The sequence below is a fragment of the Coturnix japonica genome, chromosome 14, assembly GCF_054131305.1.
Source record: "Coturnix japonica strain WE chromosome 14, WE-NBRP24, whole genome shotgun sequence".
NCBI lineage: Eukaryota > Metazoa > Chordata > Aves > Galliformes > Phasianidae > Coturnix > Coturnix japonica.
In genome coordinates this window covers 13,598,540-13,624,625 of record NC_140676.1, presented here as the reverse complement: position 1 = coordinate 13,624,625, position 26,086 = coordinate 13,598,540, and the positions used below count along the sequence as shown (strand labels likewise).

Sequence of the window (26,086 nt, the reverse complement as noted above, 5' to 3'; positions counted from 1 at the left end):
GTGTATAAATGCATACCACAAGTTCATCTAAGTTTATTTCTACACAAATTATGCACATTAAGTGTTAAAAGGAAGACTTCAATCACATACTACATCCACTCAGGTTATCAGAGTAATGTAATGATTATCCTACTACAATAATGCTTATATATAGAAATGTCTGTTCATGTGATATTTACAAAGAAAATGTGTAAATGCACTAGAAAATAATCATGGTAAAGACATTAAAGTATATTTTAAGAAGCATTAACCTTAGTATTGGGATAGAGAGTTGTCCACAGACTAATCTTACATCCACACACAATAAGGAAATACAATTTTAATGTATTCTAATTGAAAGAATATTTTATATTTATATTTTATATTTCAAAATGTAAGAGTAAGCAGCAAATGAAACTATAAGTGTCTGTTAATGAATTCATTAATTTATGGGTTAACATTTAACTACATCAAATTATTCAGTTCATTTTAATTGGTGTTTCACTGTAAGACTTTACAAGCATGTGAATTACTTCAAGTGGCAATCAATCATATGTCTATTAATAACAACATTAGTTTATTTTTATCAGAGCGTGCATGTTCTTGTCAAATATTAACCAAAACTTTACCATATTTTATTTCTTCCAACTGTTCCAATTTCTATAACACATACATACTAGAAATACATGACATACCACAGCACTCAATACATACCTAGCTATCACTATTTGGGTTTTTTAGTGCTGTATTGCATTCTAAAATCATGTAGGCCAAAAATCTAGTTTTTTCAATCTTATCAAATATAATAATTTTCCCAAATTAATCTTTGTATCCCCTTAAAGAACATACTGCACACACATAATTCCTTTTCCCACTTAGTGCGAATCTGTACTTGAGGAGAAATTTAACTGATAAACAGTAACAATTATTATGCTCAGATTGCTGTCTGCTTTAGAAAAGACTAACAAATATTTTTCAAATCTAACAACAGTGAGGTCTTACTCAATTATTTCCTAAATCATACAAGCAAAATTAGTATCATTTCATTCATTTTAGATGCATCTTCATTCAAACTCAATGCGGTACATAAGAATAACTGAAACTAGGCATTCTGTTTACAGAATGAAATAAAGATCATCATTAATAACTATTATTTAATGAGTGGAAAAAACAAAATGATTTTAAAACCTTTTTTTCATTTATAGTAGTTTGGAGGCATATATAATGTTACATTATACTAGCAAATACACAAACTGCAGTAGTATATAGGTGCTCTTTCCAGTTTACCAGTCTGGAACTCATCATCAGCCAAAAGTACAATGGGATGCCACACGATCCACAGTAGGCCATCAAAGCCCTTACTAAAGTCAATGTATAGCATTTCAAAGTAGCCAGATACCAAAACCTAATCTTGATAGGCACAGGTCAAAATAAATTCAAAACGTCTAGCAGTTACTTATGCAGAATCCTTTAGACTACTTATACAAAGTCTGTATAACACAACTGATTGCAGTCCTGCCAGCACTCACCACAAGTGAAAGAGGTCTCTTCCACGAAACAACACCAATCAATCCTGACAGCAGCACCTGCAACAGAGAGAGCAGAGTCACCAGAGACATGGGTTTTACAATTGCATTATTAAAAATAATTATAATGGTACGTACTAAGGTGAATTTCAGTCATGACATGTTTCTAGAGTCTATCTGGAAACTATCTGCTATAAAGATAATGTTTTCGTTTTATTCTGAGTAAGAATTAAACAGAAGTACTGTTAATCTGTTCTTCAATCCAACTGTCAAATCCAATTAGTTCTGATAGAATACAATAGGTCTTCAAACAAGTCCCAGATTTTATCAACAATAACAGAGAAAAAATGCTTAGGGTAAATTTTCACATGGTCTCTCAGCATCCACAAAAATCAGCTCAGAGAAACACACAAGAAAGGGGGTCAAGATGTAGAAATCATTAATTTTGTTAGTATTTCATCACAGCTACAGTAAAAACAGAAAGAGTAAAATACAACAGGGGTGGGGAAAAAAAAGACATCAGGAAATCTTCCCATTAGGATATTTAATTAAAAAAATAATAAACCTCAGTGTAAATAAAATCCAGGGAATGTACTTATTTCATGACTCTGCAGTGTCATTTACCCTGTCTGACTAACAGTAACACTTATACTTAGCTAAGCTGATACAATAATTATTAAATCTTCTTGCAATTGCTTATAGTAAACTGTAGTATCATTACTGCTCTCTATAGACCTTTGATATTCAAAGGGGTGAAAGACCAGGAGCTAATAAATACTGTTTCCCATGACATGGTATTTGAAGTTGGCTGAAATTCAAATGTCACAAAGTCACCATTCTCACTGTATCATGCTCTACTAGCAATCCTTCACCTATAATAACAGTAGAGCATAATAGTTTAAAAAGCATCTGTATTTATCATCTAGAAAAGCAACACTATGCAGTCTTGCTGGTAAACCAGACTTGAAATAAAACTGTCTGCTGATGCTTGGTTTGAATATGGAAGGAAGATCCGTTGTTCTGCAGAGAAGGTGTGTGGTGGAGTGCCCAGTTTAAGCTCTCACTACATCTGGTCTGAGGGCATTTTACTGTAACATATTACACGCAACCTGATGAAATCCACAGCTACTGCAGTTGAAAACATTATTCAGGAAGACATGCTGAAAGATGCATCTTTTGATATCTAGCATCTATGGAAAAACTTCAGATAAGGTTTCATAGGAAGACTACAATGTTAGTTCTGAATCCAAGTACAAATTGAACTGGCGAGAAGAAATAGAAAGCATAGCAAAAGTGAGCCAAAACCAGGATCTGGACATCTAATGACTATGCAAATGGTCTCCATACAGAAACATGTGGTTTGTATTCTACAGCATATCTTATAGCATTGTATTATGCATCATAATTCTGGATGCTGACCAAGGCAGAGAAAATCAGAGTTCCATTTCTCAAGTTAATTTAATTTGCTCACATAGATGCATTTGCCTATGACTGCTGTATAGCAACTGTCTCTGGCTGATAATCATGTAATGTGAAGCTGCACTCAAGAAGGTAAAATGACAGGGTTATCTAGCTCTACTTGAGGCTAGACAGCAGCATGCTCTTAAATAAACAAATGGAACAGCTGAAACTGCAATGTTATTACAGAAAATCCTTTAGGAAAAACAAAAAACAGCCTTCCAATATAGAGTTTGTGTTGATATGTAAAATACTCAATAAATCAGTATTTCTCAGTCACCAAGTTGGGTTACAAGTCAAAGTAATTTAGTACACTAGGTACATAACACTATCAAATCCTCTTTCATTTGCCATGTAACCTCCTCCCTGTCTTAACCAAAAAGTAAATTGGTCTTAAACTTTGACAATGGGTTTGATTTCAGAACCCACATGTAACATTATCTAATGTCTTGGACCTAACTTCTATCTGCTGAGCTACAGTGAAAATGCCCAATCGCATCATAATTATATAATCAAACTACTAAAATTTTGTTCAAAAGCTTACATTTGCCAGGTTTTGCAAATTCGTACAGCTGTGTGTACCTGCTCGCTATAACAATGGTGTTGATTTACAGAGCAAAAAATAAAATATATCAGACCTGACTTCTGCAGTATTAGAAATGCCCATACATTAGGTACAAATGCCTTTCAACACACATATAAAAACTCCATTGTCATTAATGCAAGTTGTGCTCATGCACAGAGAAAATGCATTTATTTTAATATGCACATACAGAGGCAGGACAAACACAGAAAGTAAAATTACTTTCTAGGACATGAATTTCAAAAGACAGATTTAAACCAATGGGGAAGGGGAAGAAAAAAATAAAAGCCCATAACAGTTTGTTTTCCAGCATTTTCAGACAGCTCTGACTTTGAATATGGGACAGTTCAGATGATACATCTTACACCACTGTTTTTATAAGTCTTTACCTCCACCATGGTTATTTGCACATAATTCTTTTTATGGTACCCTCCTTTTAAACATTTTCTTTGGACTACAAAAAAATTATATTTATATAAACATTAATTCAATTTAAACCACACTGAATACCATGAAACACTATCAAGGTTAATTTATGGAACAGTAAAATTACTGATGTTTCAGCATTGATTTGTTCAATAAAACAAATTCTCTTTTTTCTAAGTACAACTTGATATCTTGCAACGCTTTTCCAACATACAGCACATTAGCTGCAGAAAACTCAAAGCTCTGTTACCTATCCTTATTTCTAGTTTCTTGCTGAGGATAATACGCCATATGCCAAGTCATCTGCTCCTGTTCTGCAACTTTAAGAGTTCCTCAGCTCGTAAACTCCGAACAAATTCTACAGGCAACAGATTTGGTTACCAGTAAAATAAGCATACATATTCTTCATAAAAACTGAAGGAAACTCCCCCTCAGCCTTCTTCTAAAATACCAGACATTACCTCAATTTCCATTATTTGCTATCTTTAGCTCCTAAATTGCTGGAATAAACAGAATCAACAGCTTCTTCATTTCCTCCCAAAGTACAGGTCAAAATGCATATAACATGTCAATTCAAATGTACACCAGTTCAAATATGTTGAAATAAACTATTTTTAGTGAGAGAAAAAAGAGAGAGAAATATCACAATGTTTAGTTTAGAGACATTAACTAAGCTACTAAAAGCATTGAGCATTCCTGCAAGGGTGATGAAGAAGAAGCCAATCCCAACTGCGTCAATGAGCTCTAGTAACAACTGAAATTAAAATGGAAAGACTTGTCTAACAAGTTAGGTATAATCAATAAAACTACAATCACTTTATTTTGCAGAATAACATCTAGCTTCATACCATAAGAAAATATATAAGTGCTTCCAGGTGACTTAGAATAGGCAATGTCGCAACCAAAGTAAATTAAGGCATAACTGCAGAAGCAGAGCTTAATGGAGTTTCAAAGGAACTAATTATGGGACAAAGTACAACAACTGAGGAGAATACTAAAACAGCAAAGAATGTGTTGTGGTTTTCTTCATTCAAAAGGCTCATTAATAAAAAAGCTTTACCTACAAACAAATGAAAGTATTTTTAAAACAATACGCCAAAATTATGCAGCATAGCACTGGATATAAAGAAAACACTGAGGGCAATCTAATTATATTTAAAAATACATAAACATCCACGATTTAATGAATAGATTTAATATTTTAAAATAAAAAGCCAGAACTCTTTTTAAAGGAGCTATGAAAAATAAACATGATTTTACACAATGTAATGCACCCTGGAAACTGTGTTTAGTTTAGGGCCCCTCACTATAGGATAGATCCTGAGCCACAATAGGAAAACAGAAACAAAGATGGAGATGGGGCTAGAAAATGAAACATATGAGGAACAGCCAAGGGAACTGGAGTTGTCTGGTCTGGTGAAGGTTGAAGGGAGTGCTCACCACTTTCCACACCTACCTAGAAGGAGGCTGCAGTGATGATGTTAGTTTTCTCAGGTGACAGGTAGAAATGAAATGACCTCAAACTATGCCAGGGTTTAGATTGGACATTGGAAAGAATTCCTTCACAGAAAGGCTGGAAAGGCATTGGAGCAGGCTGCCTAGGGAGGTGAGGAAGTCTACATCCCTAGAGGTATTCAAAAGATGTGAGGATGTGGCACTCAGGGGCATGGTTTAGTTATTTGGTAGTGCTAGGCTAATGGTGAGACTTTATTATCTTAATTGTTTTTTCCAACCTAAACAACTCTAGACTGAAGTACGTAAGAGAAATTTGAATTAATTATTTGTCTGTGATTTCCAATAAATATAACAAGGGCCATAGATAGATGTTACAGATGTATACATACACCTTTACAAAAATGCATGTTTTGTGAACCTGTATGTGAAAGCATACAGACTGTCTGAATGTCTACTCCAGGACCTGCCAATACAATCTCTATCAACATGGGGAAATTTCTTTCTCCACATAAGCAGTCTAAAACTCTTCTGTTTCAACTGATGCCCATTTGTCTCTTATCCCTCAATGTGCCACTGTGAAGAAGCCAGTATTTGGAAGAACATGAAGCAGGCACAATTACAACAAAAGTCATCAATTTTCATCTCAATCTAGATTACAAAACTAGATTGCAAAAATATTACTTGTCACACTTGAAGAAAGGCTTAACTTTAAAATTTAATTTGTCAAGCTGGTATGCAGAATAGTAACGTAAGAGGTGTCAAAGAAGGGAATACTTTTACAAATGAGGAAAAGTGTATACAGCTGTCAGTCGCCTTTAATTGATCTTAATAACATGAGTTCAGACGCAGTTAAGGAACCATAAGTCACTCCTCTTCACAGTTTTGGGACTTAACACTTTCTGAGACTCAGATTCCATTTTCTCTTTTCCTTATAAGACATTAAGGACATCAAACATCAGTACCAACATTTCACAGTAAATCCAAGGGTATGTTAATATACTGTTAATGCATTTAATGTGCTGTGCTGGAAGTGGAGCACAAAGAACAAACTTTCTAAGTTATTGTAAGTTTCTGTATCATTATCTCCTAACATTTTTTAAACACTTAGTAGAATTTTCCTATTTTCTATTTATTTTCTCTGAAAAATCAGAGACCTTAGGGCTAAAACTTAGTTTTGACAGGGATGTCTTATGCAAAATAAAGATATGTACTTTAAAACGTCATTTTGTCGTCACTCTGCAGACATTCCTCACATTTGGAATGGAACTCCTGTTTTGTTTACATCTTTTTAAAGAATAGGCTACAAGGTGTTAAAGAACACTGATTGCACAGGAGACTGAGATGGAATACAGTAAGTTTCAAAAATATACAAGATAGATCAGAAGAGAACAGTCAACTACTTCTCAAGTATATTAAGTGTTGAACAAGAAATAATTGACTTTCATTCATACTAGAAGAAATTTCAGCTAGATACTAAAAAGAATTTTCTAACGATTGACACATTTCAATCTTTTCCAAAGGGATAAGTTATGGAATTATAGGGGCTAAGTCACAAATACCACATACTCCAAGGCTTCAGAAGTGACACATTAGTACCAGGAGCATTCACTGCAGCGACTGTGATCCATTCGAGTAAAATGATGGTAAGTGAAATTCAAGTTATAGGAGAGAGATCTGGAACAGCATGGGACTTAGCTAAGAGGAGGTATTTACTCCTAAAAGTATCTACCAGAAATATTATTCTTAGAAAGCAGCAAAGGTAAAGAAGTCCTTGGGATGAGGGTGGTGGAAATGTATTAAAAATTATCAGAAGAAAATAATCACTCAGATTTCTATATGCATATACATACACGCATACATTCCTGAAAACTGCAGAACAGCAGAATGATTTTGGAATGGCCTTTCAAAAAAAGTTGTCATAAACAGTAGATACTGCTAAAAATCACACCATACTGCCACATGTGCATAATGCTTAAAAAAATAAAATAAATAAATAAATAAATAAAATCAGTCATAGGCTAAAGATTCTTGAAAACAGTCAATATAGATAGTTGTGCACTTATGCAAATTCCCTCTTTAGCACGCATTTTATCACTAGAATCCAGGCATCCTTTAAAGACTACAGTACAGTGAAAACAAGGAACACAAATACCACCAGATAGCATACTCTGAAGCAGAAGATCTTTACTGTGCATGATAAATACAACTAAAACAATAGCAACCATTTCAGCGTTGCTTTGAGCTAATTTCTAAAAACACTCAATATGTTCCAGACTAACAAATACTGCACCACAGCTTCATCTCATTTGCCCACTGTGAACCTAAAACTAATCTAATTCTAATTACCATGGAAACAGGAGCAGAGAAAATCCCTTGGTGGCCCACATGAACAGGACAGTAAGATTACCTACATATTGACACAGCTACCTGAATGCATTCAGAGCATGCAATTTTGATCTCATTTTAAGCTCCAGGGTGGGCTTCGTTGTTTCATTTTTCTTTTCCTGTGGAATATACTCCATACCCATCAAAACCTGCTTGTTTCACATCTATAGTTTATTTACTGAATAAACAAAGATTATAAAATTGCAGTACACTCGCTAGATAATATGTAGAAAAAAAGATAAAAAAAATATTTACTCCTTCCAAATAAAGAGAAAACCAAGGTCTGGAAGCAGACAGATGTATTATTCAGAAATATATTTTCCAATTATGAACATAATGTCTATATTCTCTGCATTTATTATTCTTCTAAGCAACTCATATGTTGCATTCAACATTACTACAAAATGCAAACTGTATTGGAAAACTGTGGACAGGGATTAGGTAAACACAGAGATTAAATATCAAGGACTCATAACACATCTTAATTCTAACCTGATTTTTATTGAAACATTCACTGAACATGCAGTTGCACTATTTTAAATGTCCCATGATATATTTAATGAGTTTAATGTGGACAGCCATCGGAATAAAAATATTTAAACTGAAAGGAAGCAAAGCAGTTTGCAAGTAGTCCTTCAGGTTTTAAAATTTATTAGGTCTATAAACAAATCTGAAGCAAACAGAGGACTGAAGATTTACTTCAATTCACGCCATTTCACAGTTGAAAAGCTTGAAATCAAAATAAGATCCATTGAGATAATGTAAGAGAGTACCTAAGAAGCTTTTGTGACAATTGCAGTTTTGGACAACCCTTTAACATTTAAATCAGGATCCCCACAGACAGTGTGTGATCTCCATCCTCTAGAATGACTTATGAATGAATCACAGAGCACTGTTACCATTGAATATCACCACCACTACTGCTTCTGCATGACCAGTCTCCATATGCCTTATGATTTTCAAAATGAAAGAAGAAATAACTAATTATTTTTAAAATAATGGACTTGGAAAAAAAAAGGATAAATGTCTGTCTATACATGCAATCCAACATCTCTACAACAGCTCACATTAACACCAGATGGCTTATTGATCCTTTGAAGCAGGCAGGTCCTACTGAGGTAGCAACCCAAAGCTTAATTAAAGTGCAGAGAACAAAAATAACAACAACAACAATAAGTGAAATTATAAATCGACCATTATTTGTATGTATGCATTGCACAGTGCTTTCTCATCTGAATATCTCCTTGACTTTTAATGTGCAGTCCAGACAATGGATAACAATGATGACTGCTGTGAGAACAAAAAACCTCCTCCCTTCCACACCTGCCATCCAAAAAAACACAACTACTGAATTTCCTTTTGAAAAATATTGGTAGATATTACATTCTCTGTAATTTTATTGTAGTAAAATTTCTTCAAGGCCTGAAAACGAACAAAGAAAAGATTCCATGTTTTTTTCACTACAAAGGCAGTTTCTAAGATCTTACCCAGTGATGAGGACATCACTTCCAAAATTCTCATTTTATGTTTCAGTTACAAAGAGAATAATGACATCCATTATGCTGCTGTGACAAAGAAAATATTGTGATAAATTTCTTCAGGCATTTTCCTAGTCTATTTTCACACCAATCTTGACTTGTATCATCAACTCAGTACAGAACATTATTCCAGAAACGTTGTTTTCCAGTAGCATTAGGAAAACACTAATCAGATTTTTGCTGGTGGGCTCTGCCAACAATTATACGAATGAAGACTGAAATTGCTTTAGATAAGTGAAATGAGAAGATGGCTCTTTCAATTACTGACACAATTCCTCTAGGGATGAAACCTGAGCTGCACTGTAAAGCAATCTAAACATCAAGAATAACAGTATTTTCTTTGCCTCATACTCAGAAGAGCTTCCAAATACAGACAAACTTGCTTCTACACATCTCTAGCACACATGAAACTCTAGTCCTCTGGTTCTCTGGATCATGTGAACCTATGTTTCTAATCACTCAAAAACATAGCACATGCCCAAATAAATCAATCAATATATAAAGGGAGAGGAAGGATGGATGAGTTAATATAAGCACGGGTTTAACATCATCATGTCTTCCAAACACACTGAGGGTTATAAAGACAGATTTCACGTCTTTTACATTATATCCAATTACAAACATAAAGTTCTTCAGTTATTTGTCTCAAAGGATCTCACTATTTTAGAATGTCTAATCAAGTTAACTTATTAGTGTTAATTAGCTGAGCAAGTATATCTGAATCCCAGCATTTCTCTTGTTCAAACTTAAAATTTCTGTTTTTGGAAAAAAAGCAACTATAATTGCTACTAAGTTACATATTAACAATAAGAAGTCTTTTTGAGTATCAGGAACTCAACACGCATCTCAAGGTTAAGCTGTTACATAAAATACAGCAAAGCATGAAATACTTTCAATGGTAGTAGCAAGAACACTAGCATGATGTCTATACAGTATTTAAACCTTCCTCCCTGACAGGATAACAGAGAATCAACTGCAGCATAACATGATTTAAAAATACAAATTCACACACTCTCCCTGAAGCTAGGGAAACACCTTAACGTGTTAAGTATTACCAACCTCCTTGTGTTTCGAACCTCTATGTGCAGACTAACTACATAGGCTGAGCAGCTATATTTTTAAGGATTCATTCAAAGCTACAGAATATGTAAAACCAATGGTTTAGAGCCTTATGCTCAATATTTACTAACAGTTCCCAGTCAGCAGCACTTCAGCTCTCACCTCCATATGCTGCCTAATGTACCTCAACTACCTCCTAAAGACAGTAATGAAAAACCTGCACCTCTCTATGCAGTGGCCTGACTGCCCAGACATTTCCCATTTGTGTCAGCTGCTACACTGCTTGGTTGGGTTGTAAAAATGCTTGGACACTTTCCCTTCAGAGTGGGAAAAAATAAAAATAAAAAAGCAGGGACACCTCTGCTTCAAACTGAGCTTCATACATTTTACAACAGCTACAGCAAACTTTGCAGGGTACTGGAATTGAGTATCTGGAGGTGCAGATTTCAACAAGTTCCACGTTCCGTCAGCCCATTGAAAACACACCCTCCCAGGTCAGCAAAACGCTTTTGCAAAAGGCATCATTATTTCTCTCTTGCTTTCTAGAGATGTTTTAAGAAATGCAGTAAAAATTACTTTCACCTCCCATTAATTGGTTGAAGATCAAAACCTCAATCTTCCAATTCAGTTTTTCATCAGAACACCCTGCACGCTGCCTACACCTCCTCTATTTGGCAGGTTCCTTTCAACTCTATAGAAATGTCTCCTGAAATACACCAACTCCAACCTGCACTTTCATTTCATCTTCCTTTTCAAAGCAGCCTCACTGAAAATATTTTTCATTTTCCCTTTCCACTTTTTATGCCTCCCTCCCCTGTACATGTGCATGTAGAAATAGTCAGAGAGAAACCAGAAACACAATATTCTCAGTGCATTCCATTAATGTTCCCTGCTTTCAAGTATCATAATGAGCTGTTTGTTTCAAATACACTAGCATATTTATGTCTATAATATATGTATAGATATATATAAATAATGATAATTACCAGTAACCTTTAAGAACAACTTAGTAATAAAATCCTTCTATTTCACGGTCATGCATGTGTTCTCAAGCACACCTGTATATGTAACTAGACTGTTTCTTCCAAATTGCTAATCAAGAAAGATGAGAAGGATGAGAAGGGTCAAATTTAGCTACTCATTAAATTTGACCTTTATAGTTGGTAAAGTTTTGTGTGACTGGTCAATCTTTAAGGTTTTTGGTTTTTCTGTTCACCCATCCCTATTACCGCAACTAAGACTTCTTCTGAGCATAGGACATGTAGCACGCAAAGATGTTTGGGAGATAGACATATCAGACCTGTCACAGTAATCCTCGGTAAAGACCACAAAAAGCACCTGACCTCTGGCAGAACGAAGAGGATTACAGCAGAGACAGTGCAATTAATTTCAGAAATCATAAAAAGATCAGCCTAAGGTTTTGTGCCATCTGAAGCCCTCATCTTTCATAAAGCAGTACAGCAAAATAAATTCTAGATGCAGGGTTTTACTTCATGCAAGTATCCACAGAATATTTCACTACTTATTATTTAATTGTTTTTCTGAAGGCACAGCAAATGCACTTTCAATTAAAATTGCAGGGAATGAAAACATCAGTTTGTCATTTTGAAAAATCCCATGCTAAAAATAGCATGTGACCTCATATCACGCTTACTGAATATGAAAAATTATGCTGTAAAAAAGCAAACCCATCACACAGTACATGGCTCCACTAAGAGCAAAGATTTTTTTTTAATTTATTTTTAACTAAACTAACCTGCACAACCCAAGAGCAATCCAAGTCATTCTGGTTTGCTGCGTACTTTTTACTGGCAGCACTGGAAGACTATCTAGTATACTAGTCCTTACTTCATTAAGTAAAAATATCTCTTTTCCATAGAATACAACACCAAGTTTCACACTACCCCACTGACATGAAACTCACTCAGCACAGATACATAGCCTTACCTTTACAAAAGACAAATGTTAGATTGGGTATATCTACACTGAGAATGTTCTTCTTCATCTACTCCCAAATCAAACAGTCTCAAACATACAAGATCTGGGATCAGTTCCTCCACCTGGGCCTCTCCACCCTGGGTGCCACAGAATGGCAGTGCTGGCACAGGAGCTGGTGCCGTGCAGCCTCTCCTTGCTCAGAGGGCAGCACAGCAAGGTGCACTGCACCTCCTGACATAGGCTGTCTATAGCAAACTGCAATGCCGGCACAAACAGCCTGAAGAATGATGCAAGGCATTTAGAACTAACACTCTCAAGTATTCTATTCTTAGTTCTGATTAATTACTATTTAAGACTTGAAATACATTATTTTAGGCATGCTAAATACAAAGCATAGGAAGTCTATTGCGTGACAACTCCTGTGACTTTTATGAAAATCTATTTCAAATTAGAAAGAAACAACAAAGAACTTGGAAGTAGAACAGCGTATATCATTCCAACAACACGGTCAAACCACCCCTGAGCATCAACAATGCCACCGCAAGAAAAATGAGCTATGGCATTCCATTTTGTGATGAAAGCCATCAAGCTCACTGAAGAGAATGCACATTATTGGAAAAATCTAGCTGAGAGTTGTTTTCGCATCAAGCTCTTTGGCAGCGTGCTGACATGCACTTAGAGCTCAAAACGCCAGAACTGCTTTGCAGAAGTTTCGTTGTCTTATGATGCAATATGATATGTTACATGCCACCAAAACTTAAGCTAAATATTAAGAACAGGTGAAAAAATAGTAGCTATAACAATAAATAAATGATCCAAGTCTAATTGTAATAGAGGCTTTTTAGATGTCAGCCCGCAACAGACTTCTGCAGCATGCAATACAATATTTCAGTAATTTTACATAAATGAAGTATTTGGGCAGTGCTAGCACAAGCACTGAATAAAGCACAACCTCCCAAAATCAAAACCCACAGCCATTGTGTGTGTAAGTGGGAAGCGGGGAAAAGAGAAAATCCTAGAAGCACAGAGTTCTTTTTATTGTGCAACAGCTTCACATTGATTGCTGATGCACAGTACCACACATCTGAACAGCAACTGATGATTTATCATAAACAATACCAAAACACATGGGCACAGAATCATTAGACAGAAGCTCTTTGTGCACAGCACCAGCTCTGAAGCCATGCTGGATCATCATGTGTGGGGAGACAAACAGTACATAGAATGTGCTGTCTTCCCTGTCTCGGTGCCAGTATCCATCAGCTTTCACCATGGCACCTTCACTCACACCAGTGGTATTGCATCACTTGTTCCATTCCCTCTGACGCTGACATTTGAGCAGAGAGGTGTGGGGCCCGAGAGTGCTTCTAGCAGGGCTAAAACTTATTTTTAAATAAAATTAAAAATACTTATGAAATTACAACTATCCCATAGACAGTCTTGTTCTTACCCAAACCAGAGCTGTCGCAGCCATGTGCACACTATTGTTCCCTTGAGGTACTTAAAAGACAAGTAGATGGGGCACTTGGGGACATGATTCAGTGGTAGCACTGCACAGTACCCTCCCCACGTCCTCGTTTCAGCCCATGCAATGCTGATTGCGTACTGGTGGGGAAGAGCTGCCACCATGATGGCATGGGACAGACAGTGGCTGCAGGCTGGGCTGCATATGGCACTGCCTTGTGCCACATGTTGGAAACACCTGCTTTAGGCTGATCAGTGTTACATTCTCACTGTAATATAAAATGTACCTTCAATTCAGCTTATTTAAGCAACACAAATTCTTGCATGTCATATTTGCAGCCTGCATATTATTTAGAAGTGTAATAAATTCTTCTGGAGAAATACTTAGCGTGTACATGCCTTAATCACAATGAAATCAATAGAGCTTCAAGAATTCTCTTTCCCATCCTGTAAGTGGTTGGGTTTTTTTTTGTTTTTTTGGTTTTTGTTTTTTTTTTGCCATAATGAAACAGCATTTGTATCATCATAATAGTGATTCAGACAAACTAGGAACAGAAATGATTTAGATTAGGTTAGGATGGCTTCATCTACCTTTTTTCACTTCCCTATTCTAATGTGACTTGTTTAACTCTCTTGAGAACTCAGTGACAGATATTTTAAAACACCTTAAGTATCTCCTCAGAAATCACAATAACTTCATTTCTGATTTCTCACCCCAGTACGATTCCCTCATCCAATGCTTGTGTTACTGCAGCTTGGCCGATCATAGACTCAACAAAAGAGTAACAATGCTGACTTTCATAAAAGAAAGTATGAAGAAAGTATGTCCCTACTTCAATTTTTAAACATTTTATTCATTAGAACAGGTTAAAATGAAAATAAGAAAGGCTGACTAAAAATTATTTGCAAGGAATCTTAGCAGCATTGTATTTTACATGCATAGACATTCAGCATACAAAAAAAAAAGTCAAGCAAGGCAGGAACATAAGATGTTCAGATTTTTAATAAGACTCTGACAACTTCAACTTGTATTTCAAAAGTAACTTAGACTTTTAAACTCCTAAATCAGATGTTTTTGACAATTAGCTCTCCAATAAAAAAATGTAATAGGATGGTATTCCAGGAGATAAGCATCAGCTGTCTCTTCAAAACATGCCCTTCCTCTTAATAAGGTCAAGTTTATAACAGAAAGGGGTGGCAACTTCTATTGTAAAATCTGTTTCTAAAAGTATTTTCTCACTAGAGGAAAAAAAAATAACTGTCAACAGTTACCAACACAGAAAAGAAATCTTTACTTTTAAACTGCAGAATGCTAAGAGATTAAACTCATTAGAGGTGCTCTGTCCAAGGGCATTTCTTTGTGTACAGCAATATATTTGATGGGAAAGCAATGACGGCAATACATATCCTGACAAAGTTTTCAGGTATCAAAAGCACTGAACAGACAGAATTGGCCTTTCAAGACAAAGGGCCGTACTGAAGCACACTTCTCTAACTGCTAAGTGGAATTTACATGCTGAGTTGACCTCAAACTCCCAGCTTGCAGCCAGCTCGAAGAAATTCAGCCTTAACACTCCAGTGCTATCAACAAATATTCTCCCAAGCTCTTGCTATTGAGTTCTAGGAACACAACCTGCATGTAGTGGTTCAAGAATCTGGACAGTGGGTATAACAGATAATGATATCTTAACTAGGAAAAAGATTCTCCACAGGGTAATCTGTAATACATTATACCCTATGTAGTGTTCCTGAAAACATACCATGGCAAAACCAAAGGAAATGCAGAACTGTGGCAATCTAAAAATAAAATTAGCAGATTTTGGGTTTGGTTTAAAAAAACACAATAAAACAATGCAAAAATATCAAGCAAGCTGGTGGGAAGGAGAGGGAATAGCATTCTGATAGTCTGTAAATCACAAAATCAAAGAATCACAGCATTGTATGGTTGGAAGGGAACTCTACAGATCATCAACTCTAACCCCTTTGAAAAGCGGGCTCCCTATTTTAAAGCTGTAGTAATAGTGTCTTACAACATTTTATGGTCTGTGCTATTTCTCTTCCATTATTAAATATTCTGAAAACACAAGATGACTAATTTCCTAAAATTTCCACAGCTTACATTTCAGTAAGGTTTTCTATATGTAGTAGCCAACAGATCCCAGCTCAAAACAGACTTTACACATCTGAAATTATACACACAACCTAGACTAGAATTCCAGAGATGAAACTCTCCTAGTCTCTCACATGCTCTAGCATAATCTGATATTGGCCAATCTCTGACACTCAGAACACACACATAAGAGCTTCACACATAATGTGTATGCTCAGCATGTAAACATAAAGGTGCCATGGCTATGAGTTAGAAATTAATGAGCTGCAGCCATGCAGTTATGTCGAACACATAGACAGCAGAAGTGAAAATGAAGTCTATGCAACCAGTACCTTCGATCCTTCTATCTACTTGCCTTAGTTCAAAACAGTGTCCAAATGTAAACAACTAGACAGACAATGGGGACGGGGGCAGGAAGCAAATGAGCAAGAATAAGCTGAGAATTAAAAGTAAAAAAAAAAAAATTGTTGTCAACAAATGACTCAGAAGTCAAAAAGAATCTCATGTAAACTAAGGGGAAATGAAGACTGAAGGTAAAGAGAGAGCACTTGCAAATGAGAAGTAGAAAACGTATGCAATTTTAAGGCTAAAAGAAACAGGACAGGATAGAAAGTTGAAAGGGTAAAAGCCCACATCTTTGGTAGTTCACCACCAAAGATCCAAATTCCACTGTTTCTCCTATGTCCACAATTCACCCACCATATAAGCCCTTTTTTGTTAGTTTTAAATGACATTTTACATCTCCACATACACACAAAATCAACTGCACAATATTGAATTTGTAGACAGATACACATAAATGTGCAGTGCAACATGATTTACTAATTCTTCACACAGCAGTTTTAAAAAGATGGCAAGTAAACAAACAGGATTCTAGATAAAAGAACTCAACAAGAACTGAACAGGTGAGTAGCAATCCAGTGCTGCTGAAATCCTTGACTGCCAAGTATTTTAACCAGCATTTCACTGTATAACTTTTCATTAGTTAAAGGGAAGGTTAGAGTAACCTGGGCATTGCAGCTACTGGCAAAGCCTGAAAGTGAAGATTAATATTAAGCTTGAATGTCCAGCTGACACCAAAGTTTTATTCCCGTGGGACTACTTCTGTAAGAGTTGTGACTGTGAACATCTATACTTGAATTGTCTATATTTGAATCCAATTGATTCAATTAAGCAATGAATGGATTTCACTAACTTTCCCAATACTTAAGAAGACAAGCAACAAAATAACTTAGCATCCAATGAGATTACTAAAAATTACTAGTTTACTAAAAATTATTACAGAAGATAGCAACTATAAAACTCAAACATTCTTAACAACCATGAAACACAGCAGAACAGCAGAAAAACACAACTGATTCTTAGTTTTACATATGCCTTAATAATACCCAAAACTGTATTACTATAAAATACAATTAGCAAACAAATATTAGTTCTAAGTGTTCTAATACATTCTACAATTTGATATAGTTTCTTTAATATTTGTAAATTTGCTACATTGATATTTTTTCAAATCCTAAGAAAGTTTTTTTTTCATAACAAAGTTTGAATACTCACTATTGACATTAGAAGTACTATTTTAAGAAAGTCTCTCTAAGCCTGCAAATACAAAAAGAAGGTTATTTACTTGGGTAATGGCTAACCACAACAATTCTCTTTGGAGCTTGTTTAATTTCATAATGCAATTAAAATCTAGCCAGAAGTAAAATCTTTCTTTTTCACTAGGAAACTCATCTCAACTTTTCCCAAGACAATATGCAAGATAAAGTGTAGCCTGTTTTAGCTGATCTAGTTTTCTGACAGCTCCTGCAATGGAATAGATTTCCATGCTTTCAGTCCAGCTTTCAATCTGGGAAGACCTTAAAGCATTGCTACCAACCAGAGTGCACAGGATGCACAGAACAATGATTACCTTCCAGCTTTCCTCTGTAATTCTTAACTTTCTTCTCCTATATGCTGCTAAGAAACTGAAGTCTAAATATTCCCTCTACAGAAGCATCGTTCTACATAAATATACAAATAAGTGAGGCTTCCACTCTCAGTATATCTTCAAGAATATCGAAGGAAAATTACAGCAATGTCTTCAAGATGAATGTAACTATCAAAATGTTATCTCACGAAGGGATAGGGAATAAAGATTTGTTAAACTAAAGGATTATTTCCTTCACTTTTGATAATTTCCTTCAAATTATTCACATTTTAAAAGGAATAGAAGAATAGGTCAGAACTGAATGTGTTTCAATGTCCAGAAATTCAAAATATACAGATACCTGTGGATAACACAGGGAGCTATAAGTGTTCTGTTTAACTATAAAAAAGACTCCTAAAACATTACATAATGTTATTACAGTTCTCTTTTGCACGTTCAATCTATGTTCCATAAGGAATATTTATTAAATAATAAGACAAAATAATAATAATAAATTCAATAATTTAGGAGTAATGATCCCCAGAATCCCTCAAGCCATATCTGTTACCACAAGGAGTTCCAGTTCCCCAGTGAGTCCCAGTAATATTTCATTCTCATGTTCAGTAAGCAGCAATAGTATTTAATTTGAATTACAAACTCCTCAATTATAATTTCCAACTACAAAACGTCCCCAAGACATCTATCATTTCCATTTAATTTTACAAGAAAATAAAATGAATCTGCAAGCCATCAATACAATCAAGAATATTACCACTTGTAAATCAAAGCTTTTAAAAATTATCTTAGAAATGTTTTCAAGGAAAACCCACCACATCCCAGCTTTTCCACTACAAAAAATAATGCTTTTATGTATTTTATGTAAGTGCAGTTTGACTGATTTTAGAGTAACTTGATATTTCCATCAGAATCAATGCATCAGAACTGCTCTTTAGGGATCACAAGAGCAGCAGGTGGGGTAGCAAGAGAACTCATCCACAACAACAATATTCTTTTTATAAAGAAGTCAGCCACTAGAATAATTTAAATAATAATAAAACAATTTATTATAATTTATAATAATAATAAAATAATTTAATAAAAGTGAAATGTAACGTTTGTGGTAATGTGTCAATGAGGAGGAAAAGCATACACAGCCACTGAGAACAGAGGACACCATACTTTCAGGTACACCAGTAAAATGAAGTTTGTCATTTTATCAAAAAGTCATTGCTCACATGGCAAGTTATATACAACTACTTGTATAATCCTTTCTGAGTTAAAACCAAACTATAGTACATAGAGTGGAGATTCCAGCTGAAACATGGACCTGTAACAGCTGGGAGACAAAATGCCAGTAACCCATCCAATACATTTACCTGAGAGTTTTTCTCTTTTAAACTTATTTATATTTATTCAGCATACTGACAAGTACACGGAAAACCATCTCAGTGCAGACTGAATGAAAGCTAACAACCGTCAAACAATCTGTAAACCAATTAAAAAAAAAAATTCCTTCAGCTCTTGACGGTGGAAAAGTTTAAAAACAAGACAGGAGACAACTCATATGAGTCTCAACACAATAGCACGTTGGTGCTACTTTGGTTTCAGCTACTTGAGCTGCTGTTGAGAAGCCAAATCAGGGATGGACAATATCTGCATGGGTTTAGAGCCTTGTTATCCCAAGCCAGTCTACCAACACTATATTTATCAGTCACGTGATGCAAGACAAGCCTAGATAACAAGATCAGAATTTCAGAGACCAAATAAAACGCACTTTTGTCAAAAATAATTTGGAATCAAAGACATTTTTGTTAGAGAGCTGGGATACACAAAAGCAGAGAGATATAACTGAAATTCAGTTTGATCTTTAAGATGGCATAGACATCCTCAATCAGTTTCTGGTACATGAAGTACTCTACACAGAAGCAGCAGGAAACTGAAAATTAAAGAATCATAGTGCTGCTGGGAACAAAAGGCAGTGATTGATATGCAGTATTCAGTCACTGTGAGTGTAGATCGGGGTGAAAAAAATGGTGGGAATCTTTATTTTAAATTCTGTTCAATAATTTCTAGTAACATATTAAATTACTCTCCAAGTGACACTATTTTTGTTACCCAGTGTTGGAAAAAAAGAAGTCCGTATATTCTCCATCATGTTTGAATTTCAGCACACAAAGGAACTTTTATCTGTACCTCCCCACTCCACACTATTCAGAATTTCCTTTTTACTCCCTGTAAACGTGATCCCAGATAGTACAAATTCTCCTTAGCAACACAGAGCATGAAAACTAGGTGTGACTTTGCATTGGCCAAAGCAGAACCTCAGACCACAATACCATGTACTTTTCTGCATACATGGAGTTAAGTACAGTGAGACAATAACTACAAGCATCACTTAAAGTACTGGCTGGTCTAATGACACAAAGAAAAGATGAAACAGTATCAAAAGGAGAAAACACTAAGGAAAAAGTTGAAGAGATGTTTTGTATTCTTATTTTTTCCAACAGTAGGCTTCTCCATTCTGAAAAGCCAAAGTGTTTATCATTCACACAGATCACCTCAACGTGACATGCTTCAGGCTCCCTCCAACTGACTCAGCAAAGAGTTGTCTCAGTGTAATACTGCAAAATTTAACTAACTTGTAATACTTTCTTAAGTGCTTTGAGCACCTAATACCACATGTCAAAGTCTGCTTTTATTGTGTTGTCATAAACAAGCTATTCTGTATTTTCTCTAAACTATTTCAGAATAGACAACTTTGATATAAATCAGTAATTCAAATTCATCCCAGCAGTAGTTATCTAGAACTGTTCCTGATCTGTATCCTGATATCCTTCTTGAGAAGACCGCCACAAAAATTTGGTGGTAAAAGAAGACCCCTCACTCATGTTTGAATACTTTCTCATAATTCACATTTGACTGTTTTATTTCATCTTACCTATACGTATGATCAACTGTTATTTTGCCTAGTAACACTTCATATGAATTACTTAAGCTGTGCATGGCTGTCAACTTCTTTAACGCAACTTAAATTAGCTGCTTTAACCCCAGATACACTTCTAATTCAGCCAAGGATGTCAGCAATGCAGTGAAAGAAATATCTTTGTTAAATATATTTACTGAGCTTTGGCACAGTCCTCCCTTATAAAATCAAATGAGTTCATATTTCAGGGCTTTACTTTATCTTGTATAGCTTAGCAGGACAGAAGCTTCTTTTTTAACACAGATTATGTGAATGCCTACTGACTCTCAGTTCTGCAAGCAGGGTTACAATAGCTCCCTACTGAGCTATTGTTTCCCATCCTCTTCAACACATGCCAGCTCACCACTCCTCAGCAATGTCATATATGCTAGCATTTGGCAAGGATATTCATATAAGGGTTGGGAAAAAGCAGTAAACCAGTGGTGTTACATTTCCCTACCTCAATCTCTAAAATGCAGCTACAACATGGCATAACAAGTTCAAGAGCATTAAAATCAACTACCTGAAACTCAACAGTAAGGTGACGACATTCCTTATGAAACCGGAGCTGAAAAGACTAACGTCACTGCACTAGTTGGTTCAATTGTCCTCTTTTTATACAAATCATTAATTATATGTTATACACTGGCATATAACGTAACAAACCATGCCCCGGAAAAAAGTGGAGTCACTGTCCTTGGATGTGTTCAAGAAACATGCAGATGTGGCACTGAGGGACATGTGTGGGCATGGAGGGATGGGCTGACAGTTGGACTAGTTGATCTCAGTGGTCTGTTTGTGACCTTAATGATTCCATGGCACTGGAGATCAGCATGTATTTCGCCATGAGTAAACCATCCTCACTCTCCTGATTTATTTTTTTTAATTACGCATGTCTATCCTAGAAGCTATCATCTTTTTTGTAAAGTTCGAGGTTAACTGAACAACACATAAGAAACAGAAATATATTTCATTTTAACAGTCTTTGTTTTAATGTTTAAAAAAATTCTGCAGATTCCAAGACAGCTTTCTGCGAAACAGTACTACTGAATATTATTGATCATTTTGCAGGTTCCTTGCATCCCAAACATGACAGGACTGAAGGAAAAGCAGCAAAATCTTTCTTTGTCTCCCATCCCTTTAGTCTGACCCACTAGACTTGCAATATTATTGTCTATCTTAACAGAAATCAGCAACAATAACAAAATAAAGCAGATTATCAAGAGAAGAAGCATACATCACAGTGATGCGCTGGGTTTTTTTCCCCCGCAGTAGAGGGGATTTGGGGAAATGGCACATGAAAGAGTAGAGCTGGCACATATGGTTGTCTTAAATACACAGATCTGTAATTAAGTAAGAATGACTCATTAATCTTTGCAGCATTGCACAGTCTTTAAAGAGAAATGCCATTAAACACCATGATCAAATTTTGAAAGACTATTAAAACTAAAAGCAGTGCTGTAACTAATAAAATTATTGCAGCCAAATGCACAAAATTCTTCTACAACTCAGTAAAAAATAAAAAACAAACAAAAAAACATTTTATGACATAAAAACAACTTAAAATTTTCAACTACACAACAAAAGATCTTTAAAAAAAATTATCTCATTAAAGCTAGAAAGCTGCCATGAAGATGGCTGTACATTTGTCTGCTTGTGTAACAGCAGCTTGAAGATTCAAACAGTTCAGGTGATAAAACACTAGACAGCAACTAAAAAGATTTTGCACAACTTTCGTTTTGCAGTGCTTCTCTTCCTAAAGATATACTAGTGATCCTGCAGCATCTCAGATAATCACCGTGAACATTTAGTCAATGCAGCCAAGTTTCTCAGTTTATCTATCAGAAACAGCACCATTACGTTTATTTGGTGCAATTCTTGCAAGACTGACTTACTCAGCTGCCTTCAGCATTAAGCAACTTAGAGATCTGCCTGCACCACTTTTTTAAGAGAAGTTTAGTTCATTTTCAGGCAATCAGCTAACACACAACTGATCATTTTTGTAACAAATCACATTCAACCTGCCAAATCCCACACGGTTGACTTGCTGATGTTCAACCTACTACAGAACCTGCTGCCAAGGCTTCAAGTTTGGAAAACAGCAGAAGTCTCAATCACACACACACTGAATACACAAAACAACATCTTCCTAACTTAAACATATTTACTAACAGAAGCAGTGTTCAAACCACGGTTCTATCTTAAAGCAGACTAAATCTGAGCTGCAACTCAATAAGCACAATTCATTTCTGCTTTACAGTACCACAACTCTGAGCCAAATAATTCAGAAGAATTTGTGCTTAAATACAAATTAATTAGACAGTAAACTTTTGAGCTTGCATGCATCTCATTATCAGATTATTAAGTGAAAGCAAAAAACAATAGCTCTTTGGGAGTATTCCCAGATGAACATTTATACTGACAGGGCTACTTGAAAAGCCAATTAAAATAAAACCTCACGAGTTGTACTTTGCTGCAGTCTGTGATCTGTACTCCAATTCAGACAACTAAGTGGCAGAGAAGACATTTTACAACTGCTGAGCACAGGGCACTGAGATCCTCCCAGTCAGGGCTTCCTTTGTCCAAGCAGCCAGTGACTGAGAAGTCTAAAGCATATAAACTCACTCTGACACATGCTGCGATCCAGAAGGACTGTAACACATTGAATAATGCTAAAATGGTAAAGGTTACACAAATTCTGATTTCCTCCATCTGAAAGCTTTACGAAAATATTTTACACTTTTAAAGTCAACATGGTTTAAGAACAGGGCTTCTGATAAGCTCAGAAGATAAGAAAGAAGTGAAAAAGAAATAAAAGAAATGAAATTTATCATCTCCTTCGCTATGATACAAAGAAAATACTTCTCAGCTGTCCCTTTACATCACTTTAAAACTACAGACCTTGCTGTACTGTTGGACAGCTATTGGGTTTAGTATCTCAGAGAAGAAATTAAGGAAATGATAAAACTTCTTCACATCCCCAAAAAGAAGCACTTTCTGAAAAGAGGCATACTTGATAAAAATTTGTTCTGCCATTCTTTTGCAGCTTCTTTGCTTACTGGACATAACTTGGTTGCTAATTTTCAGCAAAATCTCTGGATCAAGTACAGCACTGTAGGGGACAGACGACACTCTACATATCCTACTGATAACAAGTGAAATCACTGGCTCCCCATAAGCACCCAACCCAACCTCACCGTATGCCATATGTACAGATCCTGCTAGGAGATTTCAGTTCATCTTTTCAAAGATTTGTCAAACATTAAGCAAGCCATTTTAAAGCCAAGGAAAGGCAGAAGTGAGAGTACAAATGACTACACAAGATAGTTCACAACTTATAAAGCACCGACAAGTCTACTTATATACTTCAAGAGCATTACTATGCTAAATCTCTAACTGTATCACAATGATCAGCAGGTGCATAAACTACCAGAAATTGGTATAAAATTCTTGTCACTGAGTCATGTATATATTTGTTGCCATCATTAAAGTTTTGCCTCTGAGAAGCATAGCTAATACATTACAAAGCACCACTGAGTTCTTATTATCAGCGCAATACAAGGTTAATTCCATCGCTCTCCTCTCATGTAATGAAACAAAATGATAACAAAACAGGTATTTTTAGGATGTTTAACTTAAATTTCAAATAGCCCACTGGCAGAAAGAATTTGTAAATCCTAGGATAATCCCTTAAGAGGTATTTAAAGCACACAGATACAGTCTGCTCAGATCACATGCTAAGCAAGATTCAGAAGATTGACCTAGTGCATTTTTATGAAGCATAAATGCAGATATTAATATTCAGATCACAGATTGACAGATACCCTCAAGAACAGCCCCTAAAATCTTAAGTGCATTTAGAACACAAGCAGATAATAACGTGTCTTTTTTGAACAAACAGTTAATTTGATGAGAATAGTAATAACAGACAAAAGCATATTCTTTTGCCTTGTTTTGACTCAAGGAAAACAAAGCATGTAGAATCTTCTAGGCAAAGAAATTGTGGTAATAAATATATCAAGATTTCTGTCTACAATGTACACTGAGATCAAATAAGTTGTGGTATGGTAAACGCATTAGTGTAAGGCTTTTTTTTTATTCCAAATTAATCTGCTTTGCTTTACTTGCTATATTATGAGAAATCATTTCATACGGAAATATTACAATATGGCTAAATTGTAGAATAAATATTAATATATACATTGCTTCAATCCCTGTTAATTCTTAATTGGTTTTGTTCTGGATGGACATAGTGTTAAACTGGAGGGACAATCTGAAGAGCCTAAACCCCAACAGTTATGTATATATTTTTGAAGAACACTGTAAAATACCAGTAGTCAATACTCAGAAGTCAATATCTGGAAGCACATGCTGCTCCTGAACTTTGTTGCAATATTTAGCTAGTAATAATTCTTGATACTTTAATAATGCAGTCATCAAGGGCAGACTCCTAAAGCTACTTAAATATTGCCTTAATTATAATAAAGCAGTGCAAGCTGCAAACTAGAGCGTCTGCTGCATGTTCTGCAGGTCACTAGGTCACCAATTATATTAGCTACACAGCAAAAGTCACAACGCTTTCAGCTAATCTCCTCTTTGAAAGGTTCATAAGAACATATGCCAGAAATCAAAGGTAAAATACACGACTATGTTCTGTATCTCTAATGTTCCATATGGCCCACTGTAAATAAATACATAAATAGATAAAACAAACAAACAAAAAAAACAACCAAGACCACCAAAATAATCATAATCAGACCTTTAACACAAATTATTTAATTCTCAAGTGAAATATTTTGAACTAATATATGCACAAGTACAATCTAATTCTTACCACAAAAGACAAAGTACAGGAAACTTCTAAGCCGGAATGAAGATAACCCAATTAGGCCAACTGAAGAAAGCAGTTAGCTCAGAAAGAAATTCAACAGCAAGGAGGGAGGACAAGAAACAAACTGCTGATTTCCACAGCTACACAGCTAAGGAAACAGAAGATACAAAGAACAGGAGGTCTTTTCAAAATATTTTGTGTATGCTGCTTTCACTGAGTCATCTGAAAGAAAGTCAAAAAAAGCTCTAAAACATATCCCCATTTTATTTGTAATCTTTCACAGAAGCTAAACTGAATGTCGTTCATATTTCATTTTAACACGTATCCATACTGATATCTGATTATTTAATACTCTAGAAACCAAACCATTAACTTGCAAACACATTACGTAGTAGATCAAAAGAGAAATGTGAGCAGATTGGGGCTCACATGGCTACGGAGATTTATTTTTTCATAAGCATGT

General features: G+C 35.4%; 1 protein-coding gene across 5 annotated transcripts in view; it reads right to left on the bottom strand.

The window, feature by feature from the left end:
- ENTREP2 (endosomal transmembrane epsin interactor 2) overlaps nucleotides 1-26,086 on the bottom strand; it is a 93,867-nt gene that overhangs the window by 51,919 nt on the left and 15,862 nt on the right. For all 5 annotated transcript variants that reach the window (XM_085515713.1, XM_085515715.1, XM_085515712.1 and 2 more), the window contains exon 2: nucleotides 1,509-1,565. In XM_085515713.1, the coding sequence (XP_085371839.1) occupies nucleotides 1,509-1,565 (57 nt within the window). The remainder of the gene's footprint in view (nucleotides 1-1,508; nucleotides 1,566-26,086) is intronic.